Genomic DNA, 16,874 nt, shown 5'->3' on the forward strand with positions numbered 1-16,874 from the left:
ACGATGCAGCTCAATAATCTATTTTCATTTTGTTCTCTTCACCCACAAATTTGAAGTCCTTCAATTTCCTTTGCTTACTACATTTGGCAATTTAGCAATTTATAAATAAATAAAAGCGTCAACGAAATATAATAATGAGGAAGGAAAAAAAAAACACAACAAATTGTGGGGCTTAGGATTTTATGACAGGGTCTATGGCAAGGCTAATTCAGCAAAAGTGTGGGCCTCTAGAGCCCAATTTTCTGACACTTTCAGTAAACAGAGTAACAGAGAAGACGAACAACAACATAACTATTGCATTAATGGCGCAACAAAGCCATTTAAGTACAGCTGTAGAATATGGACCAACCCCCAAAAAAGGAGCTAACACAAAAACAATGCTCCATTTTTTTCCAGACCATGAAATGTGAGAGAATCAGCGACTGAAAAATACCAAAAAGAAAACAGTTTAAAACTTTTTTAAAAAAATTGGTTTAATTATCAGGATAGTTATTTTATTAATAATTATTTCTTACAATATATTTATTATGTAAAATATTATGTGAAATTTTAAAAATAGAAAGATTGAATATTCCTTGGATTGAATTATTAATTAAGGAAAAAAGTATTTATTTGGTATAAAAAATAAAAGGACACTTGTCACAAGTAATAATAATAATAATTTTCACTATAAGACTGAACAAATTAAATTTAAACCATATAAATAATTAATTAAAAATCTCATGTGTATTTTTTTTTTCAGCCTCCTTGTACATAAAGAGAGGTATTTAATGAAGTCATCGTGGAGAATGCATCAAATGCATAAGGAAATGTAGAAAAAATCTGAGTGGAAAGGGCTTTCTTGCCCATTTTTATCATTTGCTTCCATTTCTTTTTTATTAGAACACTGATATTTGTCAGATTTTTTTTTTATAATTAATTACATGGTCAGTGTTATGGTGAATAATTCTGTGGAATCCAATGATTCAAATTAAAAAACAGTTACACATTAAATTTACAAAACCCATTAATCCATATTTGTTTGACAAAGAAAATCAATATAAATTTTTCTATTATACTCTAGAAAAATCATATTTACTGTTCTCTTAGATTATTATATTTAATCGTATTTGTGACATATTACATCTCATCTATTTGTTGTTTTAAAGTTCAATGAAATATTAACAAGCAATTGTCGAAATGTTTTAAAAATACACGACTTTTCCAAGTTTAAGGCACCCCCATAACCCCTAAGTTTATATTATTTATTATTCTGTTTATAAAAATAAATAAATAAATTTATATTTTATTTAATAGTATTTATAATATTGAATGAATGAGTAAAAAATAGGTGAGCATTTTATCAACAAAAATTATATATATATATATATATATATATATATATATATATATAATTTAACAAAATGTATGTTAAAATGTGTCTTTATACATTATTATAATTAGGACAAAAAAAAATCCTTATTATTTTTTATAAAGAGAACTAAAGAAGTTATCTGACTAGTCACTGTAATTATGACTAAGCTACTATACGTTTAAATTAATCAAAAAATTAACTTCACAAGGAGAGTGTGAAAAAAAGTCAGTAAAGGAAAATCAATTGTATAATAACACAAAATATGTCGTTAAATTAGAACAAAGAGTTATGAGTTGTAATTTGTTTAAATTTCACTGTATTTTCAATATTATTATATATTCTGGAACTGTGCTAAACAAGATCTATCATTGAAAGGAACAATGGATTGCAACATAAGCTAATTAGAGTGCAAATGACACTGTTATATCCCTTTTTTCAACCCCAGCTGTAGTTGGCTTCTAACTACCGAATATAAGGGGTGGATTAGGGACCACAAGTAAACTTTATCAATCAATGATCATTATTATTGATTAAGTTAAATTTAGGAAAGTTCATAAAATTAATAATACCAAGTCTTATCTCTCGTATGAACCAATTTATCCTTAGCTCCTAGTTGACTTTTCCCGTTTTAATTAACAATAACCACTCGTTTTGTTGCTGTCACAATCACTTTTTGATTTATAATGTACCAAAAAGAATTTTTGTATTAGCTTCTAGCACTTATTTTATAAACTTTTATGTGCGATAAGATAAGCATAACAAATATTGAAATAGATGTTACTACATAATTCTCAATTAATTAACTCATGAATAGAAAAAAGGTCAAAGCCTTTTCTTCTTTCTTTTAAACGTGAAAGCTTTGGCCTCAAAGATGTATATTCAACAAATGATTATTAAATAGTTAGTATCTTCAAACAAATTCAAATACAATATGTCATTGGAAATGTGTTAGTAATGGAAAGATTGGATAGTTTATAACAAGTTATATATTTATATTTTGGCATCTCTTACAAGTTTTTTTTTTCGTGGTGCGCATTAATAATTTTAGGGATAGAAAACTCAACAGAAATAGAGAAAAATATATGAGTAGTACATTTTTTGTTAGTGGTAATTGAATTTTTTTAACTTTTCTTGATGTGAGAAGTGATCATGTCAATTAGGTTAAACATCCTTGATTGTACTTTCCTCATGACGTAAGATCGATGAGAATGCGTGAACTTCACTTGTGATATTTGATGGAATATGAACAAGTTACTAGTAAAGAAAAAATGTTATATATTAACTGTTTAACGTTACAAATGTTAAGTTGTAATCACTATAAATATGGTGAATCTATTCTGATTATTAAGATGATACATTATATTATATCGTTTAAAAAATATGTATAATATATTATATCATTTATATAAATTCATAACATGTATTTTAACCAATTTATTTTTTTTAGTCAAAAGTCGTATCTATCCAATCAATCTTATTATTTAATATCTTTTATTCATCAAATTATAACATCTTTAGTATTCGTGTTTATATCAAATATTATCTCAATTTTAATTAAATAAAACAATTTAATATTTATTTTTATGATGTTAATAAAAATATTTTTTAATATTTTAAAAATGAAAAACATTTTTTTTATATTTGAAAAACATTTTTTAAAAATTTACTATCTATTTCAGTTAATAAACATATTTAGTCCATAGATTTATTATAGAGTTAAATTTAATTATAGTCTTTTTAAAAAATATATCGATTTAATTCTTATAATATTTTAAAAAATAATAACTATCGTACCTTATTAATAATACGAGACATGTATGTAACTATGCTAGAATGATAACCAATTTAGATATATGTCATGTTACTTGCTGCCAAGTAGTAATAAAAAAACAATTTTAAAAGAATTTAAAATATACAAGGATTAATTGATGGTTCGTTTGTAAATCTAACTTGAGAATTGTTCCCTGGAATTGACTTTTATTTTTGTTACATGTTTTTCATAAATAAAAAAATGAGACATAAAACTTAATTTTAACTACAATTCAAACAGGCTGTATATAAATATAACAAAATTTTTAGAAAACAAAATCTAAAGCTAATCATATTTAATTAAAATATATAAATACGATTAGCTTTCAACGTGATGAAAAAAATAGATATTGTTTGTATTAGTGATATAGAGCAACAATACAATACTTATGAATTTTGATGTGAAGTTGAATTAAAAGAAAGAAATTAAAAAAAGTAAGATTAGTAGTGAAATAATTAATTAATTATTATATAATAAATTAATTTTAAATATAAAAAAAATATCGTATAACGTATAAATATGAAATTGTTTAAAGTCTACGTAAATATCAGATTATTTAAAATACGTCAAATACTAAATTAATTAATCATTAATAATTTGAAAGAAACATTTTAATAAACAATTTAAAAACTTATTTACCGTATGTTATATGTGGTATATATTTTAGAAATTAAAGTAAAAATTTATTCCTTAAAATTCCTTTAATAATTGGACTGATTACATTCATATGATCTTTCAAAAACCCATGTCCCATTATTTATATTTATTTATTATTTATTATTTATTATTTATAATTATAACAACAACGGGCAGCAACATGTCATGTCCATCCTAAGCTAAAGTAGCTCTCCCTTATTCAATGTGAAATTAAAACCACATCCCCAACTTCTTTTTAACAGGAAATTAATGAGTCTGATGTTTTAGTAAAAGCACACTCAAATCAACAATATTTTCTATTCATTTATCGGTGAGACATGATGAAATTAAGTTTCAATATTTTTAGTGCAATAAATATTTATTTTTGTAACATATTTTTATTAATTTCAAATATTTTAAGTTTATTCTCAGAATAAGAGACTAAAATAGAAATCCCAAAATAAGCTACTCAACCTATTTAAGTTAATTTGTGACAAATAAAATTTTTAATGGACTGAATTTAAAAAACTCGAATTTAATTTATATTTGTTAAAATAGTATTTAAAATAAATAAAATATATTTTTTAGATAAATTCAGATCAAATTAAATTTAAAAATAGAGACCAGTTAGAGCAGCCCGGCACTAGCGTCAACGAATGGTTAAGCCAACGTTAAAAAAAGAGCAAATAACGAGGGACCGGTGCGGTGACTTCCGTCACTGTTACTGAGTCAAATATCTCAGATCCATTCAACGTACCAAGCCGACACTATTAAATATAACTCTCAGCCTTTTCCCCCGTTCTCAGGCAAAAATATTAGTATAGAAATTCAGTAGATGAAGTCTTAAGTAAACACAACATATTAAATATTACTATTCTTTATTGTAAAAACTAACCACATCACTGGATATTTAGAAATATTATTATTTTTCGTAAAAATTAAAAACACAACTAATCTTAAAAAACAGTTTTCAATATTAAAATAATAAAAATTATTTCTTTTAATTTTCAATATATATTCGTACAAAAAATATAAAATAATTATAGATGATGTTAATTTTTTATATTAAAATAATGTAACTGTAAAAATAATGTGTTTTGAATAATTTTTGCTATCAAATTTCTATCTACTACTTTCATAGTGTCCTTTTTCTGTTTGACTTTTAGTCCTGCAGTTCACTTTGGTGTCCTTTTACTTCATTTCTCTTTCCTTGGCAACCAAACCAAACCCCTTCTCTTTTCTCATCTCTTAAAAAGAAAGCTGAAATGGTTGTTGGTTGGAGTTGTGGTGCCCAGTGGAGTGTGCGTCGGTAAGAGATCAAACATTGCACGTTATGATATGATATTCATTATTTATGTCTGTGGCTTTAACCTTCCCAACTCTTAATTAGTCTGAACTGCTTCATCTTACTGGACTCGGCAGAGTTGAATCTATTCACCATTGGGTCTCAGCTATTGCTCTTGGATGATCCACGCACTAACACTACCTCACACTTCGTTCTTAAGAGGTCAGAAACCAAAGCACACCCCTTTGATGATTATATATGTACTTGCCCCATCGTTTTAATTATAATTTTTTATTTAAGTTTAATGTTGCATGGAATAAATTTTCAGGCTTTAAGCTGATAGGGAGATTTAAAGTGTTTTTTTTTTCTTTTTTCTTAAATATTGATGATGTGTTGAAATGTTATGAAATGTGATATCCTGTCAATGTAGGTGTTTATGTAAATAATTTTCTTTTTCCTGATGTAATATACTTTTGTATCATGGTATGTTTTAGTCAAATACCATATAAGTATTTAATTAATTATTTTGTTTTCAAGACAATTATTTTCCTTGTGTTAAAGTTACATCCTCTAAAATCATGCTATGACTATACAGTTACATGGTTAAATTTCGTAGTTTGTTTGCTTGAGGGATATATTTTTGCTTAGTTTTGGAAATTATCTGACCAGCTTATCAGCTAATTCATGACTCAGTTTATTCAACAGTTCAATTAGCTGAGACTTTTGGCTTATTTGTTAAATCAATTGAGTTTAAGTTTTTACAATTGGCTCATCAGTCAATGAGCCGACTCCTTATAAAAATATATCATCTAATAAGAATATGGATGATAACAATGTTTTGATCTAATATATATTAATCTTTGATTTTATTTTTGGTTTCACTACCTTGTTATGTAAAAATTGTTTTATTGAGATACAAATTTGAAATCAATTCATTGAGCTATAAAGCTTAGTTAAGAGTTGGTTCATTGAGCTGGGTTTGGACTAGCATGGCATAGGTCATCCCATTTCCAATCTTGACTATGCCTGAAACATTTCTTGCAACCTTTTTCGCAATCGCATCAATAATGAAATATTATGAAATATTAATATAGTGATTCTCCATGAACTCGTTCTATTATTAATAAAGTGGTGAAAAGTGAACAGCACTTCAGATTATTTGCATATTAGCACTGATTTTTTCAAAAATTTATCAGTATTGTTATTGTTTCAGTTAGCCCATCCTTCCAGTTAGACTGCAGTAGCATACTCATTTTCCCCTGACCAAAATATCCATGAAGGCTTCTTATATTTGACGTCTTCTTACCATTATGGATCACAAGACTTGGCTTTGGGGTAAAAAGTCCACACAGAAGACAATTTTAGCAACTGATAAAGCAAATCTCACTTCAAAAGAAAATGAAGAGGTAATTTAATTATGTGTAACATCAATTGCTTCTGTTCTCATCATATATATTTTTCACTTCTTGTAAATACTACGCATCTTTGGGTTCAATTATTGATTAAGTTGGCTATTAAGAGTGTTCCTTCCCATTCAATGTCCCACATATTTTAGAGTGCTAATTTCATGCTTCATTAATCCATGCTACTCTTTCCGTGTTAGTATAAGTGCTAATGTAGACAGGTGTTTGTCCTGGGCCCTTTATCTTGAAATGTATCATAATTACAAAATGGACAAATTAATTCTAAATGTACCTATTTGTTAGAGACCTAGAAATCTTCCCCAAAATTTACATAGTGATTTCTTTATTACTTGATAAAAAATGATTTGTATTTTGTCTTATTTTTCCTTTCTGTTTTAGGTACAGGCACTTCAAATTGATAAAGAAAAATTGGAGAAAGACTTAAAAAGATTAAACGATAAGCTTGCTTTAGCACTTTCTGAATGTAATGCTAAGGATGAGCAAGTGAAGAAACAAACAAAAATTGTGCAAGAAGCAGTGGCAGGTAATATTCATGCTTCCTATGTGTTTGTTTATCCTTTCCTTGCACTTTACAACTTGGGACAATAATACTAATCAATTATGCACTGTTCTTAGAGTAATTTTACCAATCTCTTACAAATGCTTCCTTTGAAGGATGGGAGAAGGCAGAAACTGAAATATTGTCTATGAAGCAACATCTAGAAGAATCTATACAGCAGCAATTTGTTTACGAAGAAAGAGTAGCCCATTTGGATGGTGCTCTCAAGGAATGTATGCAACAATTACGTTTTGTTAGAGAAGAACAAGAGCAAAGGATTCATGATGCTGTGACGAGGGCTTCAAAAGAATTTGAACAAGCACGCATTGTTTTGGAGGAGCAGCTCTCAGAGACTAGTAAAAGTCTAGCCAAATCTGGGGCTGAAAATTCTCATCTTAGTAAGTCTGTTGTTGCTAAAGAAAATTTGATTGAAGATCTGAAAAGACAACTGGCTCATGCGGAGGCAGATCATACTGCATTGATGATTAGATTAGAGTCCATTGAGAAAGACAATGCTTCTTTGAAGTATGAAGTTCGAGTGCTTGAAAAGGAACTTATTATTCGAAATGAGGAGAGAGAATTTAATCGTCGAACAGCTGATGCTTCTCATAAGCAGCACTTACAAAGTGTTAAAAAAATTGCCAAGTTAGAATCAGAATGCCAGAGGCTACGTCTTCTGGTTCGAAAACGGTTACCAAGTCCTTCTGCCCTGGCAAAAATGAAAAATGAAGTTGAAATGCTGGAACAGGATTCACTTGAGACAAGGAGGAAACAGTTGAACTCAACCAGTTTAATGGAACCTTTAGTTGACATATCTCCTGAGACTATCATTAGAAGAATCACTACTTTGACTGAGCAACTATGTGCTGTGGAAGAAGAAAACAAGACTTTGAAAGAATCCCTAAATAGGAAAACAAATGAAGTCCAATTCTCAAGAATAATGCTTGCTCGTACAGCTTCTAAACTGTTGCGACTTGAGTCTGAGCTTGAATCTAGAGGTCACGGGACCTTGGAGCAGCCTAGAAGTAATCTTGCATTGCAAGATTTCTCTTTGGCATCAATGTCTGACATTAGCAGTGATGACAAGGTTAGCTTTGCTGAATCCTGGGCTTCTGCATTGATTTCAGAATTGGAGCACTTTAGAAGTGGAAAACAGAAGGAATCATTGTCTTGCAGAAGTGTTGGACCTTCAGACATAAGCCTTATGGATGATTTCCTTGAAATGGAAAAACTAGCAGTGGTCTCTGATGAAAGAGCCCCAGAAATTTCACATGCTTCTTCAGAAGCAAATAATGAAATAAATGGCTTCTCAGAGACTGGACTGAATGAGATTACCTCTGAAAAAATAGGTAAGGAAATCGTTCCTGTGTCTGATCATTTGTCAGAGTTCTCAACATCAAATCGGGAAATATGTTCCAATGATATATTAAAGGATGATATTCCCAGTTGGCTTGTGGATCTAGTAAAAGCAATCTTGGAACAAAACTGTGTCACTCATAAGAACCTTGATGATATACGTGAGGATATTGGATTGGCTTTGAGCTATCTAAATAATACAGATCAATGTGGGTTTGATTCAAGCAACGGCTTTGGTCAATTTGATGCATGTAAGCCTCCCCATTTTAGTCCCCACGCCTCACAGGAACCTAATTCTATGTTAGATCCACGTGGTGAAGTAAATGATTCTGAGATTTTACCAACAAAGGGAACTAAACAACAATCTCAGAGTGATCTGAGTAAATCAATAGGTAAAATAATTGAGCTTATTGAAGGAATCAGCATGCCTGCTGAGGATTATGATAATTCAGATTTGTTGTGCAAAAGAGATGGAAATATCCGCACACATAAGAATCAAGGAATGCCATCAGGCTATATGGCTCGTGTTTTCCAATGGAAAACATCTGAACTCCGTAATGTCTTACAGCAGTTTCTCCGTGTGTGTTACAATTTGATTAATGGCAAGGCTGATCATGAAAAATTTGCCACAGAACTAACTACAGCTTTGGACTGGATTATGAATCACTGCTTTTCACTTCAGGATGTTTCTAGTATGAGGGATGCAATTAAAAAGCAATTTGATTGGGATGAGACACAGAGTGAAAATGAAGCCGAAACCATGTTCATAGATTCACATAATTTTTCTTGTCATGCTCTAACTAAAGAAATGCAATATGATGAGAAGGAAGGATTTAAAAATATTAAAAATAAAGTGACCAATTCTGAATCGGAGAAGGAAGCCTTGGAATTGGAAGGGAGGCTCCAATCAACCATAAATAAACTTCAGGAATCAGAAAAAATTATTGGCAGCTTGAGATTGGAGTTACAAACCTTGAAAGAATCCAATCGGATACTTGAGGATCAAATTCAAAGTCATGCATTCATAAAAGCAGAACTTGACACTCAGCTTACCGAAACTGAATTAAAAGAGGCTAATCACAAGGTTTTGGCATTAGAAGTGGAACTGGAGAACAAGAACCAGTATTGTGAAGAACTAGAGACCAGATGTGTTGAACTTCAGCTCCAGTTTGAAAGGTCTCAGTAATCTTATCTTCCAATATTTATTACTGTTCGATATGATTTTAAACATTTAGGTTTTCATTTCTTATTTGAAGATTGATATATACTCACCTATCAAATTTATCTTCACAGCATGACAAAGGAGTGGTCAAGCAATGACATTCATCAGAAAGATGAGCCGTTGCAAACTGTATGCTTTCTCATTTTATTTCCTGGCCTTTACTCAATGACTTGTAGTTAGACTAGATTACTATCTTCCTATATGGCATTCTAGAAAATTTATCAATTTGAAGCATTATTCATCATCTAGACACAAATTTGGCGCTGAATAATTCTTTCATTTTATATGACTTGACTTGGTTTTTAAACTGAAATTGGAAGGTCCCAGACTAGAGCACAGTGAGCAACTTACTTTGTCGATTCATTAATAACATTTTAATTTTCTTTTAAAGCTCTGAATTCCAGTAAGTAATATAAGCTATATGCAATTCTCTGGAACATCCTAAGTGGCATGGGAAATGGCACACCATGATTTGTTTCCTTCCAGCTGAACATAATTGAAAATAGATATATCCAAGGCCTGGGCACAGCCTATGATTTTAGCGTGGAAGTTGGAATAGGATTTTAGATTAGTCGTGAAAGAAAGACTATAAGTGATATTGGCTATTTTATATTCTTGCCTGTTGTACTTTCCACTAATTTGAATATTGAAAAATTAAATGATTGCTTTTACTTTTGATGAAGGAAAAAAGTTATACTTCTAACTTGCATGGTAACTTAAAAAACTGAATCAGGAGCATCTACTTGAAATAGTCAATGTTTCCATCTATCATACCATTTCCAATTATCAATAGAGATCTTCATACTTTCTGTTTTCTCTTGTTATAGAGTGGAAGTATTGAGCTTGTAGCAGAACACTCGACGTTTTTTTTCCAGACAAATATTTTAATTGATGGCTGAATGATACAGTTTGATAAGGGCAGACACCAATCCTCTATAATTTTTATGGCACTGCATGACTTCATTATTAGATGGATGCTTGACCTAGCTCCAAAAATTCAAAAAATCTGACTCTCTTGGAATTCTATATGCACTCTCTTGAGATCAACGAATAAAACCCATGCAAGGCCTTCCCTTCATGAATTTAGCTTAGTACAAAATAAGTAAGTTATGCAGTAGTAGTGGTATAAATGGACTGACGAAACTTTGTCAGCTCCACTAGGAAAAATTCAGGTGGAATCTTTTAACAAGTGGATACAAATAAATGAAAATGGAGCTGTGATTATGTGTTTTGTGTTCGGAGTGTATTGATCAAAACATTTCAAAAAAACCAGGATAAGCAAGAACCATGTACCCTTATGTGTGAATAATGACTGAACTAAATTATTGAGTTGATTGCATACCTGTGCAAATCCATCTTTGTTACAATGTGTATTAGTATTGACTTGAGGATTGTTTATCAATCCTGCAGGACTGGGAGATAACTGCTGCTTCAGAAAAGTTGGCAGAGTGTCAAGAAACCATCCTTAACCTTGGAAAGCAGTTAAAGGCATTAGCAGCACCAAAGGATGCCTCCCTTTTTGACAATGCCATCACCACCCAACTACATACAATCACAAATACAGCTACTGTCCCTCGAAAGGACGTGAAAGTGAAAATTCAATCTACTCTATGTGATCAGACAGTGGCTGATGATGATACTAAAGCTAAGGTTAGCAAAGGTAGTGAAAGAAGCTGCAGTCCCACCAGCATTCCTGGCTTTAAACAGCCCCTGGGAAAGATTTTAGTTTTGAATGGACTTAAAGGCCAGGATGACAATGCTAGTGTTAATTCTTTGGCTATTGTACCTGCCAAGAAATCTGGTGGTCGAAATTTTTGGAAAAGGCTGTTATGGAGAAAGAAGAAATCCAAAAGGAAAACTCAATTTGCATTTAACACATGAAATGCAATTCTAGTGTTGTTTTAGTATTTCCTTAGAGTGGAGGGAAATTATATCTTGATTGCTATATTTATAATGGACAGAGTTGAGTGATATTTGTGTGTCTTGCTCGACTCTTGTTTATACGACTGAAAACTAACAAGTGAAAATTCATGTTATTGGATGCATGGGACATTGTTGTTATGGCATATATACTTAACAGGTTTTGTGAGCTCATATCAATCTTGTTAGTTGTGTATGCCTTTTCCTTCTTTCTTTATGGGCAAACAACATCCTACATCAGAATTCCTCTATGATCACTGATGTCATTCGATTATTAACACGACCGTCGTTACTACTTGAAAGTGCCTTAGGCTTTTTGGTTTAGTCTCTGTTTGGTCATTTGATCAAGCCACTGTTTTCTTTTAAACAAGCTGTGACATGAGGGTTTAGGCATTATAACTGAAGACCCATAAATTTGATTTTTTTTTAAAAATTTATTTCAGCTTGTTTAGGCTTAAAATCCATGCGAGCTTGGATCGAGTTAAACCCATAATATTAAAATAGATTTTTTTTAAAAAGGTTGTAAGGAAGCTTTCCACTTAAGTTCACATCTTACAAAGGGTTAATTAAACTTATGCTATTATTTTAGATACTCTAAATTATTATGTCTTTTTAATTCGGTTCACATTAGCCCATTACGGGATGTCGGGCTGGGTAGCACAAATTACCCACCTTAGTTTTACTCCATACCAAAAGCACTTAATCAAATGCATTAAATATTTTCTAATCAAATCATATATTGTTTCTTAAGATGACTGATTAAAAAATCACTAATAAAGTCACAATAATATTTTTCTACTCCACATTTCCGTTGTGGTCCAGAAGAATTGGGTTTTCTCACACATAGATGTAAATACTTTGTATTACTATACCACATTTCATAAAGAAAAGAGACAAGTTTATTTTTTGTCTATCACATAATTATTTTAAAATAAACAAATAAAAAATTTCTATATTATAAAAATAAAAAGCTCAGTATATGTACAGTGTAAAGAATTTTTACATCATTATCTAATTGAGTTATCATATCAGCCAGAATCCTTAATTTTTATAATTAATATAAAAATCATATCCATGATATATTTTCATTGATTGACAGTGTACAATTTTTGCCGAGATGATACACTAAAATTAAACTAAAAAATAATAGTAAAATTACATATCTTAAGGAAAACGAAAGTATAATATATAAATATTTATTGTCAACAATGAGAAATTAATTTTATTGTGTAATAATAAATTAAAGACACAAAGACTTTTAAAATTGAAGAAAAAATTATAAAAAATATTTAAATCAAAATATATAGCCTCTATGTCGAATACTTTGTGTCATTTTCTCATTTACAAGGAATTTATAAATTCGATGTTAAGTATATTTGGATGCGGTCATAATTTTTCCTTTTCAGGATTAGGAACGTGTTCAAGTGTAAAGTTATCCGATCAAAAGTTTAGACCAATTTAAAAACAAATACAGCCTGTCTCATAAATATCGTTAATAATTAGCGTACAAGTATTGCCCCTTTTATATTTTAATTAAAAATTTTATATTCCAAAAACCAATTTAAACAACCAACAAATTTCTTATATTTCAGTATGTATAAACTCAATTTTACATTATCTTTATTTTATGAAATTAATTTTAATTAAAAATTTTAAATAAATAATATATATTAAAAAATTCATCTTTAAAACAAAATTGATAATGAAATTTAATAAACATTCTTAATGAAATGTAAGTCTTGAGACAAGTAAATTAAGAATATTATCATTCTCACATGTTGAGCATGAAATAGGCATCTATGCAGTTCAGGTTAAATTGATTGCAATAAAATGCGAACTCAAGGAAAACTATCGAAACCTGCAAAATAAATTGTATAATTTTCCTTTAATTATTTCCAAAAATTCATTTGAAGTACTGGAAATGCCGAAATGGAAATGCATTGAAGCCTGTTGGTGAAAGAAAAAATCTGTTCTAAATCTCTTAATCTCTATAAAGTACGAATTTTGCAACATCATGAAGTCCTGCTTCTTCGTAACATTTGGCAATCCGCTCCAAATAATCATCCCATTCTCCCTCTATAGAAGCCAAATCTAACAAGAAAGCAGCTTCATCAAGCACAACCTGCAATTAATTTGAAAATGAAAACAAGAAAGATTAAGATGAATATCAGCTTACGCCTTGCCATGAATGTTTGATATTATAGCCATTGATTTTCAAATTAAATCAATAAATAGTTTCCACTATATGGCACCTGTGCAGGCGCCTTCCCCTTTTTAAGATCTTCTTGCCTTCCCTCTTCAGTAACCTTCTCTTTAATATACTCAATTTGCTCATCATCCCATTGTGCTATATTAGCGACGTCCTAAACAAAAGCGAATGTGACAAATCAAATACCAGAATAGGGAGAAAAGATCAAGCACAAGCCAACGCTTAAACCAGAAAACCAGACTGATAATGACTTCATACCTGATACTTGCAGCCCAGAGTCCACCATGGTGATTTCAAAGCTCCCCTGGCAGCATCTTTAGCTTCTACCTTACGCCCAACCCTGTAATAGTAATTATTAAAAGAATGGTTCCTTGGAAGTATAAGACAGTAAGCTCAAATTTCCCAACTTGAACAACTTCTAGTAGTAACAGAAAATGTTTAAACAAACCTCAACAAAACTTCAGCATTGAACACAAAAGGTCGCGCAAATCCAGGAAAATGCTCTTTCTTGGTATAAAATTCCCCAGTTACTAAAGCTGAAACCTTCCCACACAGAGACATAGCCAACATGTGTGAATTGATTACTGGCTAATGCTTGACGAACTAACTAAATGCAAGAGAATCTTACATGATCCCCTTCCTCAAAATGCCGAGTCACTTTGCGCTCCAGTATATCTGGAAATAGACCAACCTGAAAACAAATTAGGTTCTTGCAAATTTGCAATAATTTGTCACGAAGGTTAAAAACACAAATTAGAAATTTAATAATACCTTTCTCAAAAGATAGGAATCTAGGTTGGAAATTCCAGACTCAGCAAAATCACCCTTTCTGTAAAGTTTCTTCCCAGCCTCAGCCGAAGCATAAAATAATTCTTCGTTCCTTTCTTGGCTGTTCTTTGCATCTTCCTCAACCAATATTCTGTGTATAAATTGGTCTACCTATAAGCAGAAAATAGATAGTTGAAATAATACCATCTTAAATGCCAACTTATCAACATTGCAATTTATTAAAACCAAAGATAGTGATGTAGTCAAAAGACCAAACATGCTCCACTCACACTCTTAGCTAAAAGCCACACACCATGTTTTTTGACTTCCACCACTGGCATTTCCATCCTGCACTTGTTTATAACCATAAGATGATTAAAACAAGGGTCTTGCTAACTAAATTGGTTAAGAAGTCAATAAATATGAAGTTTTTATAAGAAATCACATTGAGAATATGTTGGAAATCTTAGGGAGAGTATACAATTGCACATTCAATAAAAAATCTTCACTTTTAATTTCTGAATCAGTGTCTTAAGGGCACTAGTTAGTATTTTCCTTATAACAATAACAAACTAAGCACATTAAAAAAGGATAGTCGTTGAGCTTACTCGGGCGGAGCCGTGGGCCAGCGCAGCAGTGCAGTTACATTACCTGTCAAACAATAATTACAAACAATACGGAACTCGAAGATTCCTCAAAGAACTTATCGCTAAACCCATACCAGAGCTATTTTTGGACAGTGGTACAGCAATAGGTATTAATCCTTGTTTAGCACCCGGAGAGATAATTGATTCACCTGTTATATGCAAAATCTTTGGAAATAAATCGCCTAATTATTAAATTATTAAAAATCAAGCCGCAGAAGAAATAATTCGAGCCACATATATGTGCATAATACAGTTTGATAGACCAAAATAATCTAAACCACGTGTTCGAGCACATTGAATAAATACAGATTCATGATTATTATAAAGTTGAGATTCCATTAACGGGTATAACTCCATGACATTTGATGAATTGTGAAGTGTTATGCTTTATGCGGAAGGGAGGTACCTCTGATTTTCAAAATGCTGAGGAGTTGCGAAAGATGCTGAGGAGGCTGAGTTGCAGCGACGTCCTTGACGAAAGAGACGTGGTCTGTAACGGAGGGAGAAAAATGAAGAGGAAAATGCAAAATGGTTTGAAGAAGGAGAAGAAAAATGCATTACCAGAAATGGAGGAAGATGAATAAGAAGAAGAGACGCGAAGGGAAACTCTGCGGTGGCTGAGAAGCAGAGGCCCGAAGTTGCCACGTGGACCTCCGCCGTACAACACCCCGCCGCCGACCTTCATTCTTTGTTAGCCTCTTTTGCTCCTACTGCCCTCCCTTTATCTATTTTCTTTTATTTATTTCGAAATAAAACATTGCCACATAAAACGAAAGGGTGAAGTTCCATAATCCATGATACAAAAATGAGCACTTTTTTTAATGAAAACGATAACAAAAAATATCAAAATTTACTTGTACTACCATCAAATTAAAAATATTATATACAAATAAAATTAGTGTTTTTGTGCAATTTTACTTTCTATTTTTTATTGTTTTTTAACTTTTAAAAATACAAAAATTTGTACATGTACACTTTTAATCTTATTCCTCAGGTGATCTGAAAATGAAAGATAAAAATATTAATTTTGCTTATTGTAAAAATATTATCTTTGTATAATTAATTTAAAATTTAAATTGAAAGTAAATTTCATTCATTAATAACAACTTTTTTTTATAATAATGATTTAACAATATTAAATTTAAAATATGTGCCATGAAGTTTAATACAAATCTTAATGTAATTTTTAATTTGATTGATTTTAATATTAAATCTAGAAGATGGACATTGTTGTTTTAACAATATTTAGGATTACTATTTTTCTCATTATCCCATAGCGTATAAATTTTCTGACAACAATATATATTTTATATAAAATTATACTAATATTTTTTATTATTAATACTGAACCGCTTATTACTCAAATTAATTTTTATCGATAATTATGTTAATTTTTAAAATTATAGTTGCTTAAATATGTAAATCAAATGATAAACAAGTGCATCACAAAAATATAAAAATATACAAATCGGGGCATTGATATTTAAATTGCATAAATCTTATATTTCACACATAGCATTTTATACTGAAATATATTAAATTCAAATTTATTATTGTTTTTACATCTTATATTGATGACAAGTTTATATAAAGAAAACATTTATATTTAAATCATATGTAAACATGTACAACTCGCGAGCATGAACAATTTTCATGAAAGCATATTAGAATGACAGGGAAACAGAATGATTCTATACTTTTTTTA

The 16,874-nt window shown here is 30.5% G+C and overlaps 2 protein-coding genes across 3 annotated transcripts; one reads left to right on the forward strand and one right to left on the reverse strand.

Annotated features, from left to right (window-relative positions):
* The first annotated feature begins 4,973 nt into the window (after window positions 1–4,973).
* Window positions 4,974–11,722, forward strand: LOC113868991 (filament-like plant protein 7). Its single transcript, XM_027505052.1, has 7 exons — window positions 4,974–5,109; window positions 5,223–5,307; window positions 6,299–6,491; window positions 6,888–7,032; window positions 7,164–9,579; window positions 9,697–9,754; window positions 11,036–11,722. Exons 3-7 carry the CDS (start codon window positions 6,396–6,398, stop codon window positions 11,504–11,506), a joined length of 3,186 nt encoding a protein of 1,061 aa, XP_027360853.1. The 5' UTR covers window positions 4,974–5,109; window positions 5,223–5,307; window positions 6,299–6,395; the 3' UTR covers window positions 11,507–11,722.
* Window positions 11,723–13,408: 1,686 nt separating this feature from the next.
* Window positions 13,409–15,954, reverse strand: LOC113869239 (protein IN CHLOROPLAST ATPASE BIOGENESIS, chloroplastic-like). 2 transcript variants are annotated; one of them, XM_027505470.1, is made up of 11 exons: window positions 15,731–15,954; window positions 15,576–15,659; window positions 15,244–15,318; window positions 15,131–15,173; window positions 14,813–14,870; window positions 14,526–14,693; window positions 14,383–14,445; window positions 14,203–14,297; window positions 14,013–14,094; window positions 13,798–13,908; window positions 13,409–13,667 (listed from the first exon to the last, which is right to left on the reverse strand). In XM_027505470.1, exons 1-11 carry the CDS (start codon window positions 15,852–15,854, stop codon window positions 13,527–13,529), a joined length of 1,044 nt encoding a protein of 347 aa, XP_027361271.1. In that variant the 5' UTR covers window positions 15,855–15,954; the 3' UTR covers window positions 13,409–13,526. The 2 variants fall into 2 exon arrangements, with proteins under 2 accessions (XP_027361271.1, XP_027361269.1); XM_027505468.1 differs by having other exon boundaries at window positions 15,576–15,669; window positions 15,735–15,900.
* Between the last annotated feature and the right edge of the window lie 920 nt (window positions 15,955–16,874).

This window comes from Abrus precatorius, unplaced genomic scaffold (genome assembly GCF_003935025.1).
Source record: "Abrus precatorius isolate BTA unplaced genomic scaffold, Abrus_2018 Scaffold6, whole genome shotgun sequence".
In the NCBI taxonomy this organism is placed as follows: domain Eukaryota; kingdom Viridiplantae; phylum Streptophyta; class Magnoliopsida; order Fabales; family Fabaceae; genus Abrus; species Abrus precatorius.

Coding starts and splice junctions, on each gene's coding strand:
- LOC113868991 (XM_027505052.1), top strand. CDS start 6,396: ATGGATCACAAGACTTGGCTTTGGGGTAAAAAGTCCACACAGAAGACA. Junction 7,033..7,163: donor TGTGCAAGAAGCAGTGGCAG/GTAATATTCATG, acceptor CTTCCTTTGAAG/GATGGGAGAAGGCAGAAACT. Junction 9,580..9,696: donor CTTCAGCTCCAGTTTGAAAG/GTCTCAGTAATC, acceptor TTATCTTCACAG/CATGACAAAGGAGTGGTCAA.
- LOC113869239 (XM_027505468.1), bottom strand. CDS start 15,854: ATGAAGGTCGGCGGCGGGGTGTTGTACGGCGGAGGTCCACGTGGCAAC. Junction 14,446..14,525: donor ATTCCTATCTTTTGAGAAAG/GTATTATTAAAT, acceptor ATTTGTTTTCAG/GTTGGTCTATTTCCAGATAT. Junction 14,298..14,382: donor ATTTTGAGGAAGGGGATCAT/GTAAGATTCTCT, acceptor CTGTGTGGGAAG/GTTTCAGCTTTAGTAACTGG.